Source organism: Callospermophilus lateralis, chromosome 4 (genome assembly GCF_048772815.1).
Source record: "Callospermophilus lateralis isolate mCalLat2 chromosome 4, mCalLat2.hap1, whole genome shotgun sequence".
NCBI lineage: Eukaryota > Metazoa > Chordata > Mammalia > Rodentia > Sciuridae > Callospermophilus > Callospermophilus lateralis.
The window spans coordinates 150,314,565-150,333,667 of record NC_135308.1 but is presented as its reverse complement, the minus strand read 5'-3'; the positions used below and the strand labels follow the sequence as shown (position 1 = coordinate 150,333,667).

Genomic DNA, 19,103 nt, shown 5'->3' with positions numbered 1-19,103 from the left:
CAACATCTGCCAGGTCCAACAGCTTCTCCCAACAGCTTGGTGTGAAGAAGGTTCTTTCTGAAGCCACAGGGAGCCGGCTTGGGCTTCACTCCGCCCAGCACTGCCCTTCCACAGTATATGCAGCTGACAGAAAGGGCAGGGAGCTGAGGCTAAATGGTGGCATTGCTAAGCTTTGTTTTGGGGTGCTTCCTTTCTGTTGCCTGGCTTGCTTTCCCATATCAGTTTTCCACATTCCCTGAGGTCATTTTCCTCTCACTCTTCACCAACAGGTGACTTTTCTTGGTTTTGCTCCCAGGAAGAATGTGACATTGGTAATCCCTAACACTTGAGTGTAAGTCAGCCCTGACCCTTTCTAAAGAGTGGCCCAAGGGGCTGGGGATGTGGCTCAAGAGGTAGCGGGTATGTGTGCGGCCTGGGTTCAATCCTCAGCACCACATACAAACAAAGATGTTGTGTCCGTCGAAAATGAAAAAATAAAGATTAAAATTCTCTCTCTCTAAAAAAAAAAAAAAAAAAAAAAAAAAAAGAGTGGTCCAAGAAGGGAGGCTCAGAGGGGAAAGTAGCAGGCGCTGCATAGCAGTGGGAGATGGTGGGACTGGGCCTGTTGGCGGGGTTCAAATTTTGTTTCTGCCACTTAATAACAGTGAGAAACTAGACAGGAACATCTTGGTGTCTCATCCACTTCCTTGTTAGTAAAATGACTAGTAACCGAATCTTCCCAGGATCATTGAGGATTAGGAGATCCCATGTGAAAAGAGCTGTCAGAATTCCTGGCACATACTAAAAAAGTTCAATACCCTGAGTGATTAGTATGATCATTTTGCTCCCCAGCGGGTGACTGCTGGAGCCGTTGGCATCGCCTGACCTCCTCTTATTCAGCATCACACCAGCACTGTGAGCAGAGACTTTCTTTAGAGAAGCACAGAGCTTGCTATAGAGACATTGCCTTGTAAAAGAAAAATCTAAAACACAGAATGCTGGCTGGGTCCTCTTCTGCCCAGGAGACCCCACCACAGATCCAGAGCTGGTGGAGCATGAGCCATGAGACGTTTAATACTGCTGGACCATGCCCCAGGGGTGGCCTGCATGTGGGGGACCTGACCGTACGTGCATGCCTTCTTCCTGGGCCTTACTATTAGTGGCCCACCTTCCCAAACAATGGAGAAATCTTTTCCCTTGTTTAAGTTGTCCTCAGGTGACTACTAAGGTTAAGAGTCAGAGACATTTTGCTGTGTGACCTTAATCATCTCTCAAACAAGTGTAGATCCTTTGCCTTAGTGACCAGAGGCCCTTGAGACACCTCTGATGTTCTAGGAAACGATCCACGGGATGCTCGGGGCTTTGTAGATTGGTGGTGGTGGGGAACAGGCAGATGAGGTCAAACTGAAAAGTCAAAAAATTTATTAAGAAAACACAACAGAGAAGAAGGAACAGACTGTCTTCAGAGGGACAGTGAACAGAGACCGTGGTGGAATAACTACCAGCTCTTTCTCTGCCGTTCAGCCCTTTGTCAGCAGCTACTGGGTGCGTTGCTTCCTCACTTCCCAGTCCCTGTCCTTGGTCATGCAGCCCCACCACACACCCTTTGCCTATTAGTCCACGCTTATAAAAATCATCGCGAACCGAGTGCCCCTGTGCTTTTCATCTGGTGGTTCTTCTCTTTTGGTTTTCAGCTTTTCACCTGGGCCCAATTTAGAGAAGGAAAAGTTGATTTCGGCTCATGGTTCCAGAGGTTTAGTCCATGCTTGACTGAGTCCCTCTCTCTGGGCCCAGCGTGAGGCAGGACATCCTGGCGGGAGGGTGAGGGGAGGAGGGCTGCTCTATTCATGGCAGCCAGAAAGCAGAGAGGGAGGGGCAGCGGCCCCAGGGAAGATTCTAAGCTGTCCAGGGCATGCCCCTAGTGAGCCAGCTCCTCCTGCAGGTACTACCCAGTCGGTCCACTCAAACTAGGTTAATTGGGCTGTTGGGTTAGAGCTCTCAGAAACTGATCATTTTACCTCTGAAGGTTCCTACCGTAACACAGGGGGACACCTCATATTCGAATCATCAGTGTCTGCCCTTTCCCTTCCTGCAGCTGTCCTCTCCTGGATTCTGAGCGCCCTCCCTCACGGCCATCCTTTCTCTGATGGTGCTTCTCTGCCGTGTTCGGGTTCCTCCTTCTCTCCCTTCCTCTTGTGCCTTCTCTTGAGCTCAGTTCTGAGGCTCTGTGCTTATTCAGTCTCAGCACCTTGACCTCACACATGCCGAGGGCTTCAGCATCACTCCATAAGGGGATGGCTTGTTGTCACCTCCTCTCAGATCTTGGTCATTGGTGACAGAGGGGCCTTCATCTGTAGATTGGATCTCTCCAGTGGAGTATCCCCTGGGCACTCAGGACTGGACATGTCCCTCTTGCTCCCTGTTCCTCCTGTCTGTGCAAACACAGTGGCATCATCTTAATGATGTTTTAATTGGTCACCGTGCTAAACACTTTTGTCACGACCATTGCGGCCAATCTAGCAGGTTCTGGCAAGGAGCGGAGGGGGATAAAACAGATAAAGACTCACGGACTCATCTTTGAAGATAAAGCTGGGGTCAGGTGGAGGGCTGCTCTCTGATGGAGAAGCAGGTCTAAAGAATTACACCAGCAATCTTTATTTATATGCACGTCTCATTAGATTAAAGACTGTGTAAGAATTATTCTTTGTGTTCATGAAAGTTAGCAACATTAAATAGCTTATTCTGCAGTTACATTCTACAGTTGCAATGTGTAATGTTAGGAGCTTTGTGGAGCTCTCAAGAAAGTCCATTATTTGAAGTTACTGTTATGTGGGCAGGTCCAGGAGCAGCACAGCTGGTGAAACACTGTGGTTGTCTAGCAAGAAAGTTCCTATAGGGCTGGGGATATAGCTCAGTCCGTAAAGTGTTTGCTCTGCATGCACACCACTCTGGGTTCAATAGGAAGGGAGGGAGGGAGGGAGGAGGAATTTCCTTTATTTCCAGGGGCTGTGTGTGCCTGAGATCAAGGTCAAGAGCTTCCTCATGAAGGGCATTACCACAGCAGCTAGGCATCCTGCACCTTTACCCAGAAACTTTCCCAAGCACCAAGCATGCCACAGCCATGAGGTCATCAGAGACCCCGATCTCAGACGCTGCTCTCCACACACTTTACCTACATTTTCTCATTTAATCCTCACAACAACTCTCATCTCATTTTGAGCATGGGAAGGCTGAGGCTTAGGAAGGCAAGATATTTGCCCAACATTTAAGGAGTGGAGCCACCATTAGCCCCTGATAGGTCTCAGTGAAGAGCCTCTGGGCCTGGACCCTGGGGCTCATCACCACATCTGCATGATGTCAAAGCTTGAACCCTGGTCACTCTGCAGCAGTATAGAGGCCCCAACAGCCCAGCATCAGCACCACCATGTCCAAGGCAAGTTCAAGACTTTTGCTTAATAAGTGTCCCTTCGTATCCATGGCCACTGTGAGAGCCCAGACCTTCAGCGTCCTTCCTCTGGACTAACTGGTCTCATGGCCATTAATCTCACCTGCTTCAGTTTAGCCTCAACACTTCTACCCAGGTGAATTTTCTGAAATGTAATTTTTTTTTTTAAACCAGGAATGTGGGGAGTACTTAACCACTCAGCCATATCCTCAGCCCTTTTTACTTTTTATTTTGAGACAGTCTTCCTAAGTTGCTTGGGGCCTTGCTCTGTTGCTGAGGCTGGCCTCTAATGTTGGATCCTCTTGCCTCAGCCTCCTGAGCTGCTGGGATTACAAGTGTTCACCACCATGCAGGTCCTACAATGTAAATTTCATCTTCTCCTCTTAATGAAAACCCTTCCATGTAAGTGTCAAAGCCTTAGGTTTGCACTAGAAGAGTCTTTCATGAATGGACCCCTGCTTTACTCTCCAGGCTCCCCTGTACCAAGCGCATCTCTGAAGGCAAGGATTAGCCTTCCAGGAGCAGTACCCAGGAACGCTGATGGGGTGTGAACAGATGCCATGTTTCTTCAGTGTAAACCTTTAATTCAATTTCTGTTTTCTAGACTCCAAAGGAAGCAAGTAATTGAATATTATAAACAAGTGATAAAAATAAAGGAAAATGCAGACGCTTTGGCCAACTCCTTACTTGTCAGGAAGCAGCTAAGCATCAGCCTCAGTGATACCTTGTGTAAATTAGGTAATTGCTCCAATCTACTTCTTGTATAAGCAGACGAATTTCCTCTCTATTCCATCTGCATACTTGGCTTGTTTTAAAAACGTCTTGCTGGGTGTGGTGACACGCATCTGTAACCCAGCACCTCATGAGGCCAAGGCAGGGACATTGCAAGTTCATGGCCAGTCTGGGCAATTTAACTCAATATAAAAAGTTAAAATAAAAAGGGCACTCCACCACTGAGCCCCTGGGTTAATCCCCAGGGCTGTAATGATGATGATGACACATAACAATGTCCTCATTTTTGAAGCAACTCCTGTTCCTTATGCTTTCAACTTCTGTTGCTACCTACTTACCTTCCTATAATCCCCGTGGCTCAGGAGGCTGAGGCAGAAGGATTGTGAGTTCAAAGCCAGCCTCAGCAAAAGTGAGGTGCTAAACAGCTCAGTGAGACCCTGTCTCTAAATATAATACTGGGATGGGGCTGGGGCTGTAGCTTTAGTGGTAGAGTGCTTGCCTTGCACGCGTGAGACCCTGGGTTTAATCCTCAGCACCACATAAAAATAAACAAATAAAAATAAAGTTATAAAAAAAAGGGCTGGAATGTGGCTCAGTGGTTGAGTACCCCTGAGTTCAATCCCTGGTACCCTCCCCTGGAAAAAAGAGTTGTTTCCATACCATTTCTCATTCTTTCATAGACTGAGCATTGTGTTGGAACACACCCCTCTTCTATCAATTTAAAAAATGGCTTTTCACAGAGGCCCCACCCTCAATTTAAGCAGATAAGGGGACTTCGTCTAATCATACCTGGCTCAGTGGCTTGAAGTAACTTTCTGGTTAAAGACAAAAATTAAGGGCTGGGGATGTGGCTCAAGTGGTAGTGTGCTCCCCTAGCATGCATGAGGCACTGGGTTCTATTCTCAGCACCACATTAAAAAAAACAAAGATGTTGTGTCCACCTAAAAACTAAAAAATAAATATTAAAAAAAGATAAAAACTTAAAATGGGTGTAGCTCACTGGTAGAGCACCTGCCTAGCATGTGGGAGGCCCTGGATTCTATCTCCAGTAACACAAAACCAAATCAACAACAAACCTAAAATGAAATCAAAGTTCAAAATTTAGGATTTCAGTCTTACTGTTAGGAGTAATAGAAGAAGGGGCACTTCCCTGCTAACCTCAACGTTCACTGGAGTAAGCTGACACAGGGAGAGGAAATAGGAAAAACAAAAAAGATTCATAAACTTCTTACCACGGAAAAGGGGGGCGTCATAGGAGTGTGCATGGCCCTCTTGTTCAACACAGTTCAGAAACTTAACAACTCTCTTTCCTCTAGGGGGAGGGCAGGATGGTGCAGATTTTAGGAGAACAGTCAATTATTTTTTGTGATACTCAGTGGGCTTAGACCTGGAGCAGAGACCACTGGGCCCAGAGAACAGACAATGGATTATGCTATTTCTCAATGGGACAGAAAAAGAGGACAATGGTGTGGGATCCAATCCTGTCAGGTGCCTCGGTCGACTTCAGTCTTCCTTCCTGGGATGTGAGTAGTTAAGGGAAGTTCTTAGGCCAGAAGTAATTTGTGTCTTCTTTGGCCAGTCAGGACTTTAAGCAGATAAGGGGACTTCGCCGAAAGCCTGGCCTTGTGTTTGGGGGTTGTGAGGAAGAAGCAGGACAAGGCTAGAGGGACCTTGACAGCCTGCTTCTTCAGCAGTCCCAGCTGAGGGAAGCAGAGCTTGTTTCCATGTTAGGGCAGCCCTTGAGCATTGCTGTGGAGGGACTCCGAGAGAGGGACCTTTCCTTCTGGACACTGCCAGGCACTGGAGTGCCAGACTTCACCTTCAGCTGCCTTGGTTCTTATTTGGCCCTGTAGCCTATGAGCTTGTTTTGCAAACAGTGACCATTCTGTGGCTTCTGTCATTTTGCCTGGAGTGTTGCTGTCAACCTGGGGAATGGGGAGAGTGGAGAGTTGATGGGAGATGGCAAACAGGGCCAGGACAGGAGCTGAGACAGCCTCACCCAGCTGGAGGTGGGTGGATAGCCAGGAGGTGGTCAGGGCTGGGGCCCACGGGCAGAGCTTTTCTTCCTGTCCTTGACTGAGTGGGTTACTGTGTGTCCAACAGAGGCCTCTGTTGGACATGGGCAGCTGGGCAGGGTGGTGCCCTGGCTTGCTGGTCTCTAGCCTTGGGTAGCTTCTCTTATTTCAGTATGCTCCCCAGGGAATCTCATTTTATGTAAATGCCACATCTAGAAATATTTTGAGACATTGTTAGGGGTCCTGATGTCTGGTTGCCACTGGGCACAATTTATATTTTAACCTGAACAAGCAATTTTCAAATTAGTGGGAATTTTGCCCCCAATACAAAAGTCTAGAGAAACCTCATTTTTGCGGTGGGGTGGGGGACGGGAGTGCTACTGTCATGCAGAGGATGGAGGCCTGGGAGGCCTCTAAACATTTTCCAGTGCCCCCGGTACCCCCACCACAAAATAGAACTAGTCCTAAGTGTCAGCAGTGCCCGGCTGAAAAACCTAATCTAAACCAGCCACTTCCTCCAGCCTGTGTGCTCATCGTTTGTTTTGGTTTCACCCGAGTCACTTACTGAAGAGGAAAAAGGACTAAAATACCTGCTATCTGCAGTGAAAGAATATTTTTAGTGCCTAGATTTAGGAATGCATGAGCATGCATGGACACGCACAAACTGTTCTTCCAAAAGATTTCCAGGCTGAGCGCATGAGCATTTTATTTACAAACAGAAAATGTAGATGCAAAAATAGAGAAAATTTATGGAAAAAGACCTAGTTTATTCTGGTTGCTTCATATACTGTTACATAACAGTTTTGGTTTCTAGTCTATGATGGAAGATGGAAGTAGCATACTGTTCACTTACTTTCAGAGAAGACGCATCTGTAATAGTAGCAATTGCAGTGATTCTGTGACTTCTTAAGTCTTTAGAAAAAGTTTCAAATTTACCAGGTGCAGTAGTGGGTGCATGCCTGTAATCCCAGGAACTTCAGAGGCTAAGGAAGGAGGATTGCAAATTTGAGGCCAGCAAGGGCAATTTAGCAAGACTCTGTCTCAAAAATAAGAAAGTTAAAAAAAAAAAAAGGTGGGGGGAGAATGTAGCTCAGAGGTAGAGCACCCTTGGGTTCAGTCCCCAGTATCACCAAGCGGGCAAAGAAATTCAGATTTATGGTCAGTTTTCAACAGGGCTATTTATTTATTTAGTGATGCTGGGGATTGAACCCAGGGCCTCACACATGCTAAAGTGCTCTATCACTGAGCTCCATTCCCCAGTTCCAATCAAGTATTTTTCTGAAAGGAGTCATTTCTTGCTACCATTTGGCAGTGGTGTGTTCCTTTCTTGCCGCCTTGTCTCCTACTGTTGAAGTTGATTGGTTTGATGTAAAATGCACTTGCAGGAACACTGTAAATGATTAATGACCATTAGTGGGAGGGTCTTGTGTTTTTCTTTATGTAGTGACGATAAGGTCAGACTAGTATCTTCAGTGCATGATGACACCAGTGTTGGGAGGGAAAGTGGACTGTTTGAATCAGTTGTCCTTCAATATATGAGAACTTTTTCTTTTTCTTTTTCTTCTTCTTTTGGTGCTAGGGATTGAACCCACTAAATCCCCAATCCTTTGTATTTTGAGTCGGAGTCTCACAAAGTTGTTTAGGCTGGCCTTGAACTTTTGATCCTCTTGTCTCAGCCTCCTGATTTGCTGGGAACTCGGGTGTGCACCATATGCCCAGATATAACAGGTATTTTTAACTTTCCTGCCTTTTATGGAAATTTCCTATCTAAATGGAAACGGGCCTGAGTGAACTCCATAAAAGAAGAAGTAAACCAGAACCTCCTGTGGTTGGGCCTTCTGATCATCCATCATTTTAAAAGAAGTTCTGTAGACCCTGGTAAAACTGTTCCTGAACATGATTCATCAGAGCAGTTCTCTTTGAAGTCAAGGGCTGTGCTAACGGGGGAGGGGAAGGACTGGGGGCAGGGGATTACAGTCTGAATCCTGCAAACCTTTATTTAAACCTTTATTTTGTACACTGTAATGCATGACAGAATTATAAGGTTCTATTATTTTACCTGACTAGTTGATTGGGATACTTTGGGAGAATGATTCACCCCATAAAGGAAAAAAAAAACACCCCGCCTTCCTCCTTGAAGCACAGAGGCGAGCTTCCCCGCCCCCCTCACCCAGTGGATGTGGATGGCGGCTCCATTGCTAGTCAGTGTTTGCATCTAACTTTTGACTTTGGATGTGGGAGGGAGGGCTCAGGTACAAAAGTGCTGTTTGTTTCATTTGTCACCTTTGTTATCTTGTCACCCTTGTGGGGCAGATCATCCTTGGGTGCTCTGCAGGGCATCTACCTGTCACTTTTGAAGTGTTCCCTGGGTCCCCCAGAGTGACATTTATGAATGTCGTGTGGCCTATATTTTAATTCCAATTATCTCAGACATATCCTTTAAATTTGATGAAAGTCTGTTGTCTTTTTTGGACGCAGTGACAGATGGAAAGCTAGGCTCCCCACTCAGGGTCTGTACCAAGTGTTCTGCAGGAGAACTCCTGCCTTTGAGCAGTTTATCGTTTTGTTATGAGGCGAGACAAACATATTACAAAAAATAAAGCACACTAAGGACTGAAAGCATCGTTTGGTTGGAGAGGTCAGAAGTGGGTTTTGGAGCCAGGTGCAGTGGCTTGCCTGTAATCCCAGGGATTCGGGAGGCTGAGGCAGGAGGATTGCAAGTTCAAGACCAACCTCAGCAATTTAGCAAGGTTCTAAGGACTTAGCAAGACCCTGTCTCAAAATAAAACATTAAAAAAGCATTGGGGATATGAGTCCGTGGTTAAGTGACTCTGGGTTCAATCCCTGGTACCAGAAAAGAATAGAAAATCAGAAGTGGGTTTTGATTTTAGATTGGCCATAAATAGTTGTGTGAACCTCTGGCAAGTTCCAACCTTTCTGGCCCAAGGACGCCAGTCTCTGGGTCCCAGTCTGTAAAATGAGGATACTGAGTTATTTAAGTAACTCAATCTCCATCAGAGTTACTCTTCTATGTCTAAATATAAAGGAAGACAGTCCGATCAGGGCAGGAGGCTTTTCAAGGACCATCTTAAGAGGGGCCCTTAAGGAAGTGGAGGGTATAAGTTGTCAGAGAAAAGGCAACACTTGTATGTGGGGGACTGCTGGGCCCTGAGGGGAATAGACAAGCCGTGGAGGAGACATCCAGAGCCATCAGGAGGGGTGTCGGGGGAGCAGGAAGTGAAGAAGCAGGAGCACAGGCAGTTAGGGGGGCGAGTCCAGGTGGTGTGCCCACCGAAGGGGTACATACGGGAGGAATGGGACTAGGAGGTTGCAGGTATAATTCTGTAGACTGGACCTACTGTGCTTTTACCACCCCCATCCTTTCTTTTAAAAGCAGTTTAACCCTGCCTGGCTTATGTCAAGAGGCCATGCTACATTCCTCAGCAAACAGCCTGCTATCTGCAGGAGAAATGCAGGCCTGCCCATAGGAACACAAGTCATCCCAAAGAGGGCACTGTTGTGACCTTTATATAATCCTAAAAATCCCAGGGCCCAGGGAGAAGATAATTACAAGTAAAGTCCACCAATCATAAAATCTATAAGAGCAAGAACTGGTCAGCATAGGCCAAGATGACCCAAAGTGACCTTGGATTTTCTTTTCTTTTTCTTTTTAAATATTTTTTAGTTCTCAATGGGCATTTATTTATTTATTTATTTGTGGTGCTGAGAATTGAAACCAGTGCCTCACACATGTTAGGCCAGCACTGTACCACTGAGTCACAACCCCAGCCGAAATTGGATCTTTAGTATGTCATGAAAACAGTAAAATCTCCCCTCCATGGGGTAAGACCATGTGCAATGGAGACTTGAAAGTCCGATGCAGTCCTGCTGCCAAAAGTCAAAATCGAGAGGTAGACCTGGGCAGGACTCTGGAAACTTCCCTGGGATTCCCAGTAAAAGTGGAGGGCAGAGGGGAATGCTGTCCCTTTCCTCTCTGGAAGGATCCATTCTCTCCCTCTCCCCTTTAAGAGTGTCCCCCTTTCCCTTTTCCTATCCCTTCTAATAAACTCCTGCTTGCTGCTCTGTGTGACTTGGACAAAATCCTTCTTGCAGAGTTGTAAGGACTGGCGCCTGAGAACCTGGTGGCTACTTAAATTCTGCAGGCTGGTCTTGCTCTGCAGCAGAGGGAATCTTGGCCTGTGGGCAAGTGGAGAGGAGGCTGAAGAAGGCTGGGGTCAGTGATCCTCTCATGGCTCCTTTTGTTTAGGATATTGTTTTGGAAACTCTTTTAATTATTTTGAGCTCATCAAGGCTGCCTAGTCTGTCTCCTCGTCACAGGGAAGAATGCCCTGTCCATCTTATGTAACTTCACTGCCATCTTTTTTAATCCCCCTACACACTTTATTTTCTTTCTTGCTTTTTTCTTTTCTTTTCCTTCTTTTCTTCCTTTCTTTTCATTCTTTCCTCTTTCCCTCCCCTTCCCCTCTCATCTTTTTTAAAACTGGGGATTAAAACCAGAAGTACTTTTACCACTGAGCCATATCCCTGGCCCTTTATATTTTTTTCATTTTGACATGGGGTCTTGCCTATTGCTTAGGGCCTCACTAAATTGTTGAGGTTGGCCTTGAACTTGCAAAACTTCTGCCTCAGCCTCAAGTGGCATGTGCCACTGTGTCCAGCACCCTAACCACTTTCTCTTTTCTTTTTCTTCATAGTACTTCACATAGTAAATTACAACCTAAAATTAGATATTTAGATGATGATGATGATAATGATGATGATGATCTGCTGATTTATATTCTCCATCATGGCGTACTTGGCTTTTAGGACTGGAGCTGTCACATAGTAGGCGCTCAATGAACATTTGCTGAGGGAATGAATGATGGAGGAAATGCTTAGCTAATTCTGATTTGCCTTCTCATTTTGGTAAAGCAAGTATAATTATTAAGGGCATTTGAAAGTTAATATCTTCTTGTACTCTTATAGAATTTACTCAATCATTCATTAATTAATTCAACAAATATTTGCTGCACCTTTTAGGTGACAGTCTATTTTAGTTGCTGTAGAGATGGCAGCAAAAAGGACAGATGGAAACCAACATTGCTTTTGTTGGGTTCATGTTAGGGGAGACGACTGTCAGACAACTAAATACAAAATTGTTTAACTGCGATTGTAGCAAGTGTTATTATGGAGATGATAGTTGGAACACTAAATATACAATGGCTTAAGTGCAGTTGGAACAGTTCCATCATGAGAAAATACAAGTGCTCTCAGGAAACCTTCATATCTTTGGTGGCGGGGGACAGGTGGGGGATGCTTCTCAGGAAGCATTGCTAAAAAACTGAATGTTCAGGATGAGACTTTGCTCACCAGGTAAAAGTAGGGCAGAGGGAAGAGTCCTCCAGGCAGCAGGAACTGGACATTCAAGACTAGAAGGAGCTGAAGAGGCCTGTGCACCCGGAGTGCTGGAGCAATGTGGTGGGGGGCAGCCGGGGAGGATGGGAGAGGAGTGGGGTGGATCCCAGGCCTCCTGGACCAGGCAGGATTTGGACTGTTACCATAGGAGTGACTGAAAGCCAGTGCAAGGCTTTTGCAGAGCAGGAGGAAACTCAGAGTCATTCCCCCAGCATGGACTTCACATTGCCAATACAGTAGTCCAAGTGATCTTGGGAACCCAGAGGCATGAAGGAGCGTGAGGGACACTTCTGTGTCTTTCAATGGTATGTGTTTTGAGTTTCCGCAGACTGAATTCCCAGGGGCAGGCAGGTGTCTTATCACTTATTCTTCCTATCCCCAAAACCTTGGAATAGTGCAAGCTGCTCAACGCAGGCAGGCAGGCTAAGGCAGCGGGTGAAGCAGGCGCCTTCTTGGGATTCACACTGCTTGCCTTGGGCTGCCCAGCAGGAACCTGGCTCTACTCCAGGCCCCCAGCACCCAAAGAAACGGCACAAACTTTACTTTTAGCCTGTGGAAAAGAGGATCCGAGTTGACTTTCCAGATTTCATTTTAGATTACAAATTAACAATGATATTTGTTAGCTTGAATGTCCTGGCACTCTCTCTTAGTCTTTTATTAGTACAGTTGATCAACAGGTAAGATACAGCGTATTCCACTGAGAACAGTGGGCTTCAAGGAATTTTTGAGAGTTAAGATTTTAAATTGTAACACAAGATTTTTATGCAGGAGATTATAATAAGCATGTATTAAAAGGGAGGGTTTGTAAGAGAGTAACAAATTCTAAATTTTGGCACTTATTCTTTTTTTTTTTTTCTTTTGGTACTGGGGATTGAACTCAAGAGCACTCAACCACTGAGCCACATCCCCAGCCCTATTTTGTATTTTATTTATAGACAGGGTCTCACTGAGTTGCTTAGTGCCTTGCTTTTTGCTGAGGCTGGCTTTGAACTAGTCATCCTCCTGCCTCAGCCTCCTGAATTTTAGCATTTATTCTTAAATGAACTCTCTGTCTCTCTCTCTTGAAGTCTTCTGAAATTTTATTGGCACTGAAATAGAACATGGGTTGAGCATTTTTGTTTAATTTTTTTAATGAGCTCTCTTTTTGTTTAGCATATCCTTCATAGCTCATCCCCTCACAACTTTGATCCAGTTCCCAGTAGAAACCTTGACATAATAAAACTGTTAAACCTGGTGATTTTGGTAGGAATCCTGACTTGAAAAGAGGGCTTTTGTGATTTATGTTCCATGCTATCCCTGGCACAGAGCAATCTTACTGCTTCCCTTCTTTGATAAGTGTTTTAAATCTGCCTATTGAGAAACGATTTTAGGGGGAAAAAAGGACAGAAATGTGGCTTTTCATATGCTGTTCTGTCACGCAGAGTGTTCTGAACTGAATTGTTTATTTTGGATGAAGCATGGTAGATGAACATTATGTTACTTCCCTGTCTTTGGAATTCTTTTAAAAAAGAAATGCCAGCCATCTCAGTCAAGTTTAAAAGGAGGAAATTAAACAAAGGCACCGGTGGGTGACTCTCACTGGGGTGAGTCAGTCCCTTTTCATCATTTAATTTAAAAATGCTTAACTCAGCCAGAACCCTCTTTTCTATAGCAGTTGGTCCCTCAATCACAAAGTAGGTAAGTAATAAAGACAAAACTTAAAATTTAATTTTAACTTAAGATATAAATGCCCCCCCCCGCCTTTAAATGTCAAATCAATTCTCTTTTTTAAGGTGGGCCCTCTGGAATTAGACATCATCTTTTTCAAAACACATTACTCACAATTTCTAGTTCTGGTTGGGGCAGAGTGAGAACAACTGTGAAGCATCTATGCGCAGGATCCTTCCACAATGCTGCTTTATTTCCCCTCAATCTTTTATGGTTGTCTTGCCCACTCATATTTAAATAAAATTGTTTTAGCAGCTCATGGTATTGAGTCTTTCCAAAGTATTTAGTTTGATTTTTCAGAAAAAAACAACTCCTTTCACTTCATTTGCATATCTTATTAGTATTTTACTTAATTTAATTGCCTAATTAGACTAATGAGCCCAGCTGACTCTGGGTCATCTAGAACCCAGCTGTTGGGAACAGCTGTACAAGTAGCAAAAAGCCTAGCAGCTCAGGGTGAGGGAGAGTATGTTTTAAAAGAGGAAGCAGAGGGCCCTAGTTAATCAAGCAAGCCAGTTTACTCCTTCAACAGAGCTTCCTTTTACTTATTAAGTAGGCTCAATCCTTTTCAATGTGTTGTAAGTTTGTAAATGCTATTTATAGCAGAAAAATGTCAAATAGCCCTCAAAAGCTTAGATAACTTTTAACACTGGAAAGGGACTCTAGAGATCACACTGACTTAATTTTAAGTTGAGGAAATAGCAGATATAGACCATATGACTTACCCCAGTATATTTGATCAGAGAATTTTATGAATTTGAAATTATATGGCTGAGGCTCACAGTGACCAGGTGATATCCTCAAACCTCAAAACTACTCAGTTGGAGACTTAGGGCGTGGGATCCAGTCCTCTGAGTCCAAATCCCAAGCCTTTACCACCATCTGTGGGCTGTTGAAGTTTGGCAACTCATTTGGGAGACAGGCACATAAAGATGGCTGTGATCCCATGAGCTGTGCACTGTGACAGACACTGGCGGGGATGTTGGGAAGCACATGAGGGGCAATCAGGAAGACTTTCTGGATAGTGACTTGACTGTGAGTCCTGACTAGTGCCTGATGAAGGTCAAGAAGAGTGTTTTAACCAAGAAGGATCAGCATGAACAAAGGCAAGGAAAAATGAATCAGGTTATATGAAACTCTGGAATGGGGAGGTTTGCAGGTGACATTGGAGGAATCAGGGAAGCCTAGGGCATGGAAAATCTTGTCTACTATGCTCCAGGGGTTGACAGGGGAGCTGCTAGAGGACTCTCAGAACAGAGAGTTAGAGACCATCTCTCGTATTCCCATCTACAACTCAAATTTCAGGGGATTTTTTTTTTTTAAATTTAAACCTATTGAAAGGTTTTAAGACTGATTAAACAAACAAAAACTCCACTGTATAACCTTCACCTATATTCACCATTTTTTTTTTTTTTTTTTTTGGTACCAGGGATTGAACTCAGGGGCACTTGATCACTGAGCCACATCCCCAGCCCTATTTTGTATTTTATTTAGAGACAGGGTCTCACTGAGTTGCTTAGCACCTCACTTTTGCTGAGACTGGCTTTGACCTCGTGATTCTTCTGTCTCAGCCTCCCAAGCTGCTGGGATTACAGGCGTGCACCACTGTGCCCGGCTTCACCAATTTGTTAACATTTTGCTACATTTGCATTTTTAAAATACACACACACACACAGTTCCCCCCACACATCTGAAAGTTTCAAGCATAACACTTTTATCTCTACATACTTTAGCATGTGTCTTCTGGGAACAAAGACATTCCCCTACATAGCCATGATATAATAATCAAATCCAGGAAATTTGACTACTACATAAGGCTTTTATCTACTCTATAGTCCATATCCATATTTCCCATGTATCCTAGTACTGTCCTTTATAGCTGCTTACTTTTTAAAAAAAATATTTAGTTGTAGATGAACACACAGTATCTTTATTTATTTTTATGGGGTGCCGAGGATCAAACCTAGTACCTCACACATGCTAGGCAAGTGCTTTACCACTGAGCTACAGCCCAGCCCCCATAACTGCTTACTTTTTGATACAGAATTATATATATTTGCTGGGGAGGAAGAAACCCATGGCCTTGAGCATGCCAGGCAAGTGCTCTATCATTGAGCCATATCACCAGCTTCTTATTACATCTTTATGAACCAGGTTAAATGGTTTTGGCAGAATATTACCACAGGTAACATTCCAATTCTACCTTCTATAAATTTTTTGAAATCTTTTTAAAAATTAAAAAAAAATTCTAATATTCTTATTTTTATATATCCAGCAGGTTATTTATTGACAAGTGACTCTTGTCATCATGTCATGATTGAGGCAATAGGCTATTTGTACAGGTCACTTGATTTAAGGGAGACCTATCTGGGACCTTCTCATTCATCCATCCATGGAATCATGCAGTGAGTTTGTTTCACATTTCAAAAATAAATATACTTCTGATTATTAACATTATGTAGTGACCTCTTGACAACTTTTGATCTTTTGCAGCCTTCTGAAGGAAATTGAGCGGACCCGCAGTAGGAGATTCTGGCCTCTAGGCATGTTACAGCAATCTCCTGAGGGTTCTAAGAATGGCTCCTTATTATGGGAACACCTGCTTGAATTAGACTACCACAGTGCTCAGAGTTCTAACACAGTAAGCTCCGCGATGTGCATCAATGCAGCTAAGTTAACAAGGGCTAAGAGCTTGCAGTTAGCACCACATCAGATTTCGGATAAATCAAAGTATGCTATAAGGAAAAAGATCTCCAGTCCCATTATTTGTATTTCTGCTGGGAAAAAGACCCAAGAGAAGGCACAGAATAATGTTGAAATATGGAATAGCCCAAGAAAGGAAGCATCAAAGAAAAAGAAAGATTATTCCGTAGAGGTTTTACCTTCGGGTAAAAAGAGTGGCTTAGTAAAGCTTTCAAAGCAGAGGATTTTGTCTGATGAAAGTACGAGTGGTGAAGGCCATGTCACTACAATTTACCATTCTCCCCTACTAGGGCCATTTACCACAAATGATTCCTGGCACTCCATATCTGAGCTCATATCAGAAAAGTGGCTTTTTCATAATCCAGATTACAACTGGACTCCTCCAAAGAGTATTTTGAAGACAAAATCTCAAGCAGAAACAAAATCGTTGAAGAACTCAACTAATAAGGAATAAAAACAAACCAAAACAAAACATTGTGGGTTCTTTGTGTAATCTTTTCTCACTTAAGTACTTTTAATTATATATTTTCTTCTAAGACACTTAGGAGTAATAATAATCAAGGCCTAGAGATTTGATTTTTTTTAAACCCCTTGAAATATTTTAACTAATTTTAACTGAAAGAACAGTTTTTAAGTGATTTATATTTCTATGGTATTGATCTCATATTGATCTCACAGGGTCCCATATCTAAAAATACAGAAGCAATGTTATTAAAGTTCTAATTGTGTTATTTTTACATTGCTATAGTTTACTCATTTTGAATTTATGGATTTTTCATCTAAACAAAATTTGTAATTGCTATCATCATACCTTTTTATTAAACATAAGAAAAGTATTCCAGTTTATACATTAAAAACAGAGTTTAAAGTACTGAGCCCATGGATTTGTTATATTTATTTTGAGCATTTTATTCGCCTCCATTTTATCAGTGATTTGTAAAACATTAACCAGTAACTGGCCCCTTCACTCCTATCAAACAAATAAAACCTACCTACAGAGTTAGGAAGCATCTGGAAGGGGGCTTAGCTTTGTGACTTTAGGCAATTTATTTTACCTCTTTTAGCTTCTGTTTGATTATTTGTAAAATGAAATTATGGCACGTATTCCTCAAGATTACTGAGGGGACTGCATGCGAGAAGGCAGAGAACATCTTCGGTTAATGGCAGTTATTATCGTCACTAACTCCTTAGAGGTTTTACCTTTTTCCATGAAACATCTCCCCATTCCTTCAGCCCTCTTGTGAGCATACACTAAGGCCTTGGTTTTTCTTAAACTGTGCCCCACCTATTTCATATATGGTAGTACCGTCTCCCTGGCAGAGTGCCAGTCTTGAGTTATCTCCCCTTCCCCCAGCCCCTAGCGACCGGCTTAATGGTCACATGGGTAGCTTGGGAAATCCAGGGCGACACAGGTCTGTTCTGCAGGAGCAGAGTCTTGAGTCAGCCCACGTAGAAACGCGCCTGGTGGGGAGGTTAAGGTTTATTGGGCTTCCGTGGAACCACAAGGCACTGAACAGGTGCAGCTAAGCCCAGAAGCAGAACAGGCCTTAGGATGTAAGCGTGGGCTGGAACTGGATGACGTGTCAGGAGGACCTCTCTCTAAGTGCAAATCTAGGGTGAGGCACCGGTCTTCCAGGCCAAGCATCCTCAGGGCAATGGGGTGCCCTTCAAACGTAGGGATTTAAGGGGCTGGAATGTGTGGGGCCTCTGGCCAGCCACCCCTTAAAGGGCGGGCCTGGATGGATCCAAGCTGGGAATGAGGGCTTGTCCTCGGTGGCCTCCACGATCTAGGGGAGGTCTAGACTTCAGAGGCCAAGAAGGCGGAGGAAGGTCACCTTCAGGACAGGGACAGAACAGATGGGGGTGGGGGTTACACTATCCGTATAGCTAGATTTGGGAGACCTCCACAGAAGGCAGGAAGGAGGTGCAGTGGAGCGCGGCGGGCAGCACTGGGGTCCTATCTCGTGGCCCGGGGTCGGCGACCATCACCTTTCATGTGGCCTCCACACCACTGCACGGCCACCTCCACACGCCGCAGGGTCAGGAAGTGACCGTGGCAGGCTGGGCGCACAGCCGGGGCAGCTGCGGTCGCGCCCCGTCCCTGACTCCGCCCCGTCCCTGACTCCGCCCCGCCCCGCCCAGGTCCCCCGCCCGCGGCCGCCGGAAGGCGGGGCCGCGCCGCCACGTGCTTCCACGTACGGAGCTGCCCGCCCCGGGGCCGAGCGCCGACCCAGGCTGGTCCCGCCGCGCCACTTGCAGCGCGGCAGCCGCAGGCATGACCACTGCGGCGGCGGCGGTGGCCCGCGGGGCCGGGGTGAGGGCGGCGGCCGTGGCGGCCCTGTGGGGCGGTGGCGGCGGGACTGCGGCCGGGAGGCGGCCGCGCTCGGGCTCCGCTCGGCCCTTGTGCACCGCGCCCGGGACCGCCCCGGACATGAAGCGCTACCTGTGGGAGCGCTACCAGGAGGCGAAGAGGAGCACGGACGGTGAGTGCGGCGGCGCCCCGCTGCCCTACAGCTCGGGGTACCTCCCCGCCCGCCGCTGGGAAGCGGGCCAGCCGCTGACCTCCTGGGCATCGTGATCCTCGTACTCCACCCCCCCCCACCCGTACACCCGGCTGCGGGCAGCATCGTCTCTGCCCAGCAGCTTCGGGGAACGTGGAAAAATGCCACTCCAGAAACTTCGCAACTCTTCCCTTTCTGTCGGGAAAGATGTTTTGTATTTTTCTTGGGATTTTTAGCTAGGAATCTGCATCGGTAGCCCTTTGGGCTGCCCGTTGGAGTCCACTGGCATCCGCTGGGGGACAGCCACCCCTCCCCACACCGCTGGGTATTGTTATTGACCAGCAGTGACAGTGGCAGCAGCCCGTGCCTGACCGGCGCCGGGCGGCCCTGGAGCGGGGCTGCGGGCAGGTGGCAGGGTCTGGAGGCTGATCGCTTTCCTCCTGCGGGGGCGGGGATGTTCTGTCTGACCTGGGAGGGGAGGGTCGGGTCGGGTTATCTACCAACCTCATTTAGGAAAGAGAGTGAATGAGCGCTTTGTGGCCAGGTGAACGTGGAGTGAGCTTGAGTTGTTACTAAGGGAAACGGTGAGCGCAGGAAATGGGGACC

The 19,103-nt window shown here is 45.7% G+C and overlaps 2 protein-coding genes across 2 annotated transcripts in view; both read left to right on the top strand.

Moving 5' to 3' along the window:
- Positions 1-16,450, top strand: part of LOC143397184 (putative tetratricopeptide repeat protein 41) — a 68,954-nt gene extending 52,504 nt beyond the window's left edge. Inside the window, exons 13-15 of the mRNA XM_076853244.1 lie at positions 4,029-4,162; positions 15,569-15,698; positions 15,787-16,450. Of these exons, the coding sequence (XP_076709359.1) occupies positions 4,029-4,162; positions 15,569-15,698; positions 15,787-16,450 (928 nt within the window). The remainder of the gene's footprint in view (positions 1-4,028; positions 4,163-15,568; positions 15,699-15,786) is intronic.
- A 1,821-nt stretch (positions 16,451-18,271) lies between these two features.
- Nt5dc3 (5'-nucleotidase domain containing 3) overlaps positions 18,272-19,103 on the top strand; it is a 56,114-nt gene continuing 55,282 nt past the window's right edge. Inside the window, exon 1 of the mRNA XM_076853243.2 lies at positions 18,272-18,479. Within this exon, the coding sequence (XP_076709358.2) occupies positions 18,272-18,479 (208 nt within the window). The remainder of the gene's footprint in view (positions 18,480-19,103) is intronic.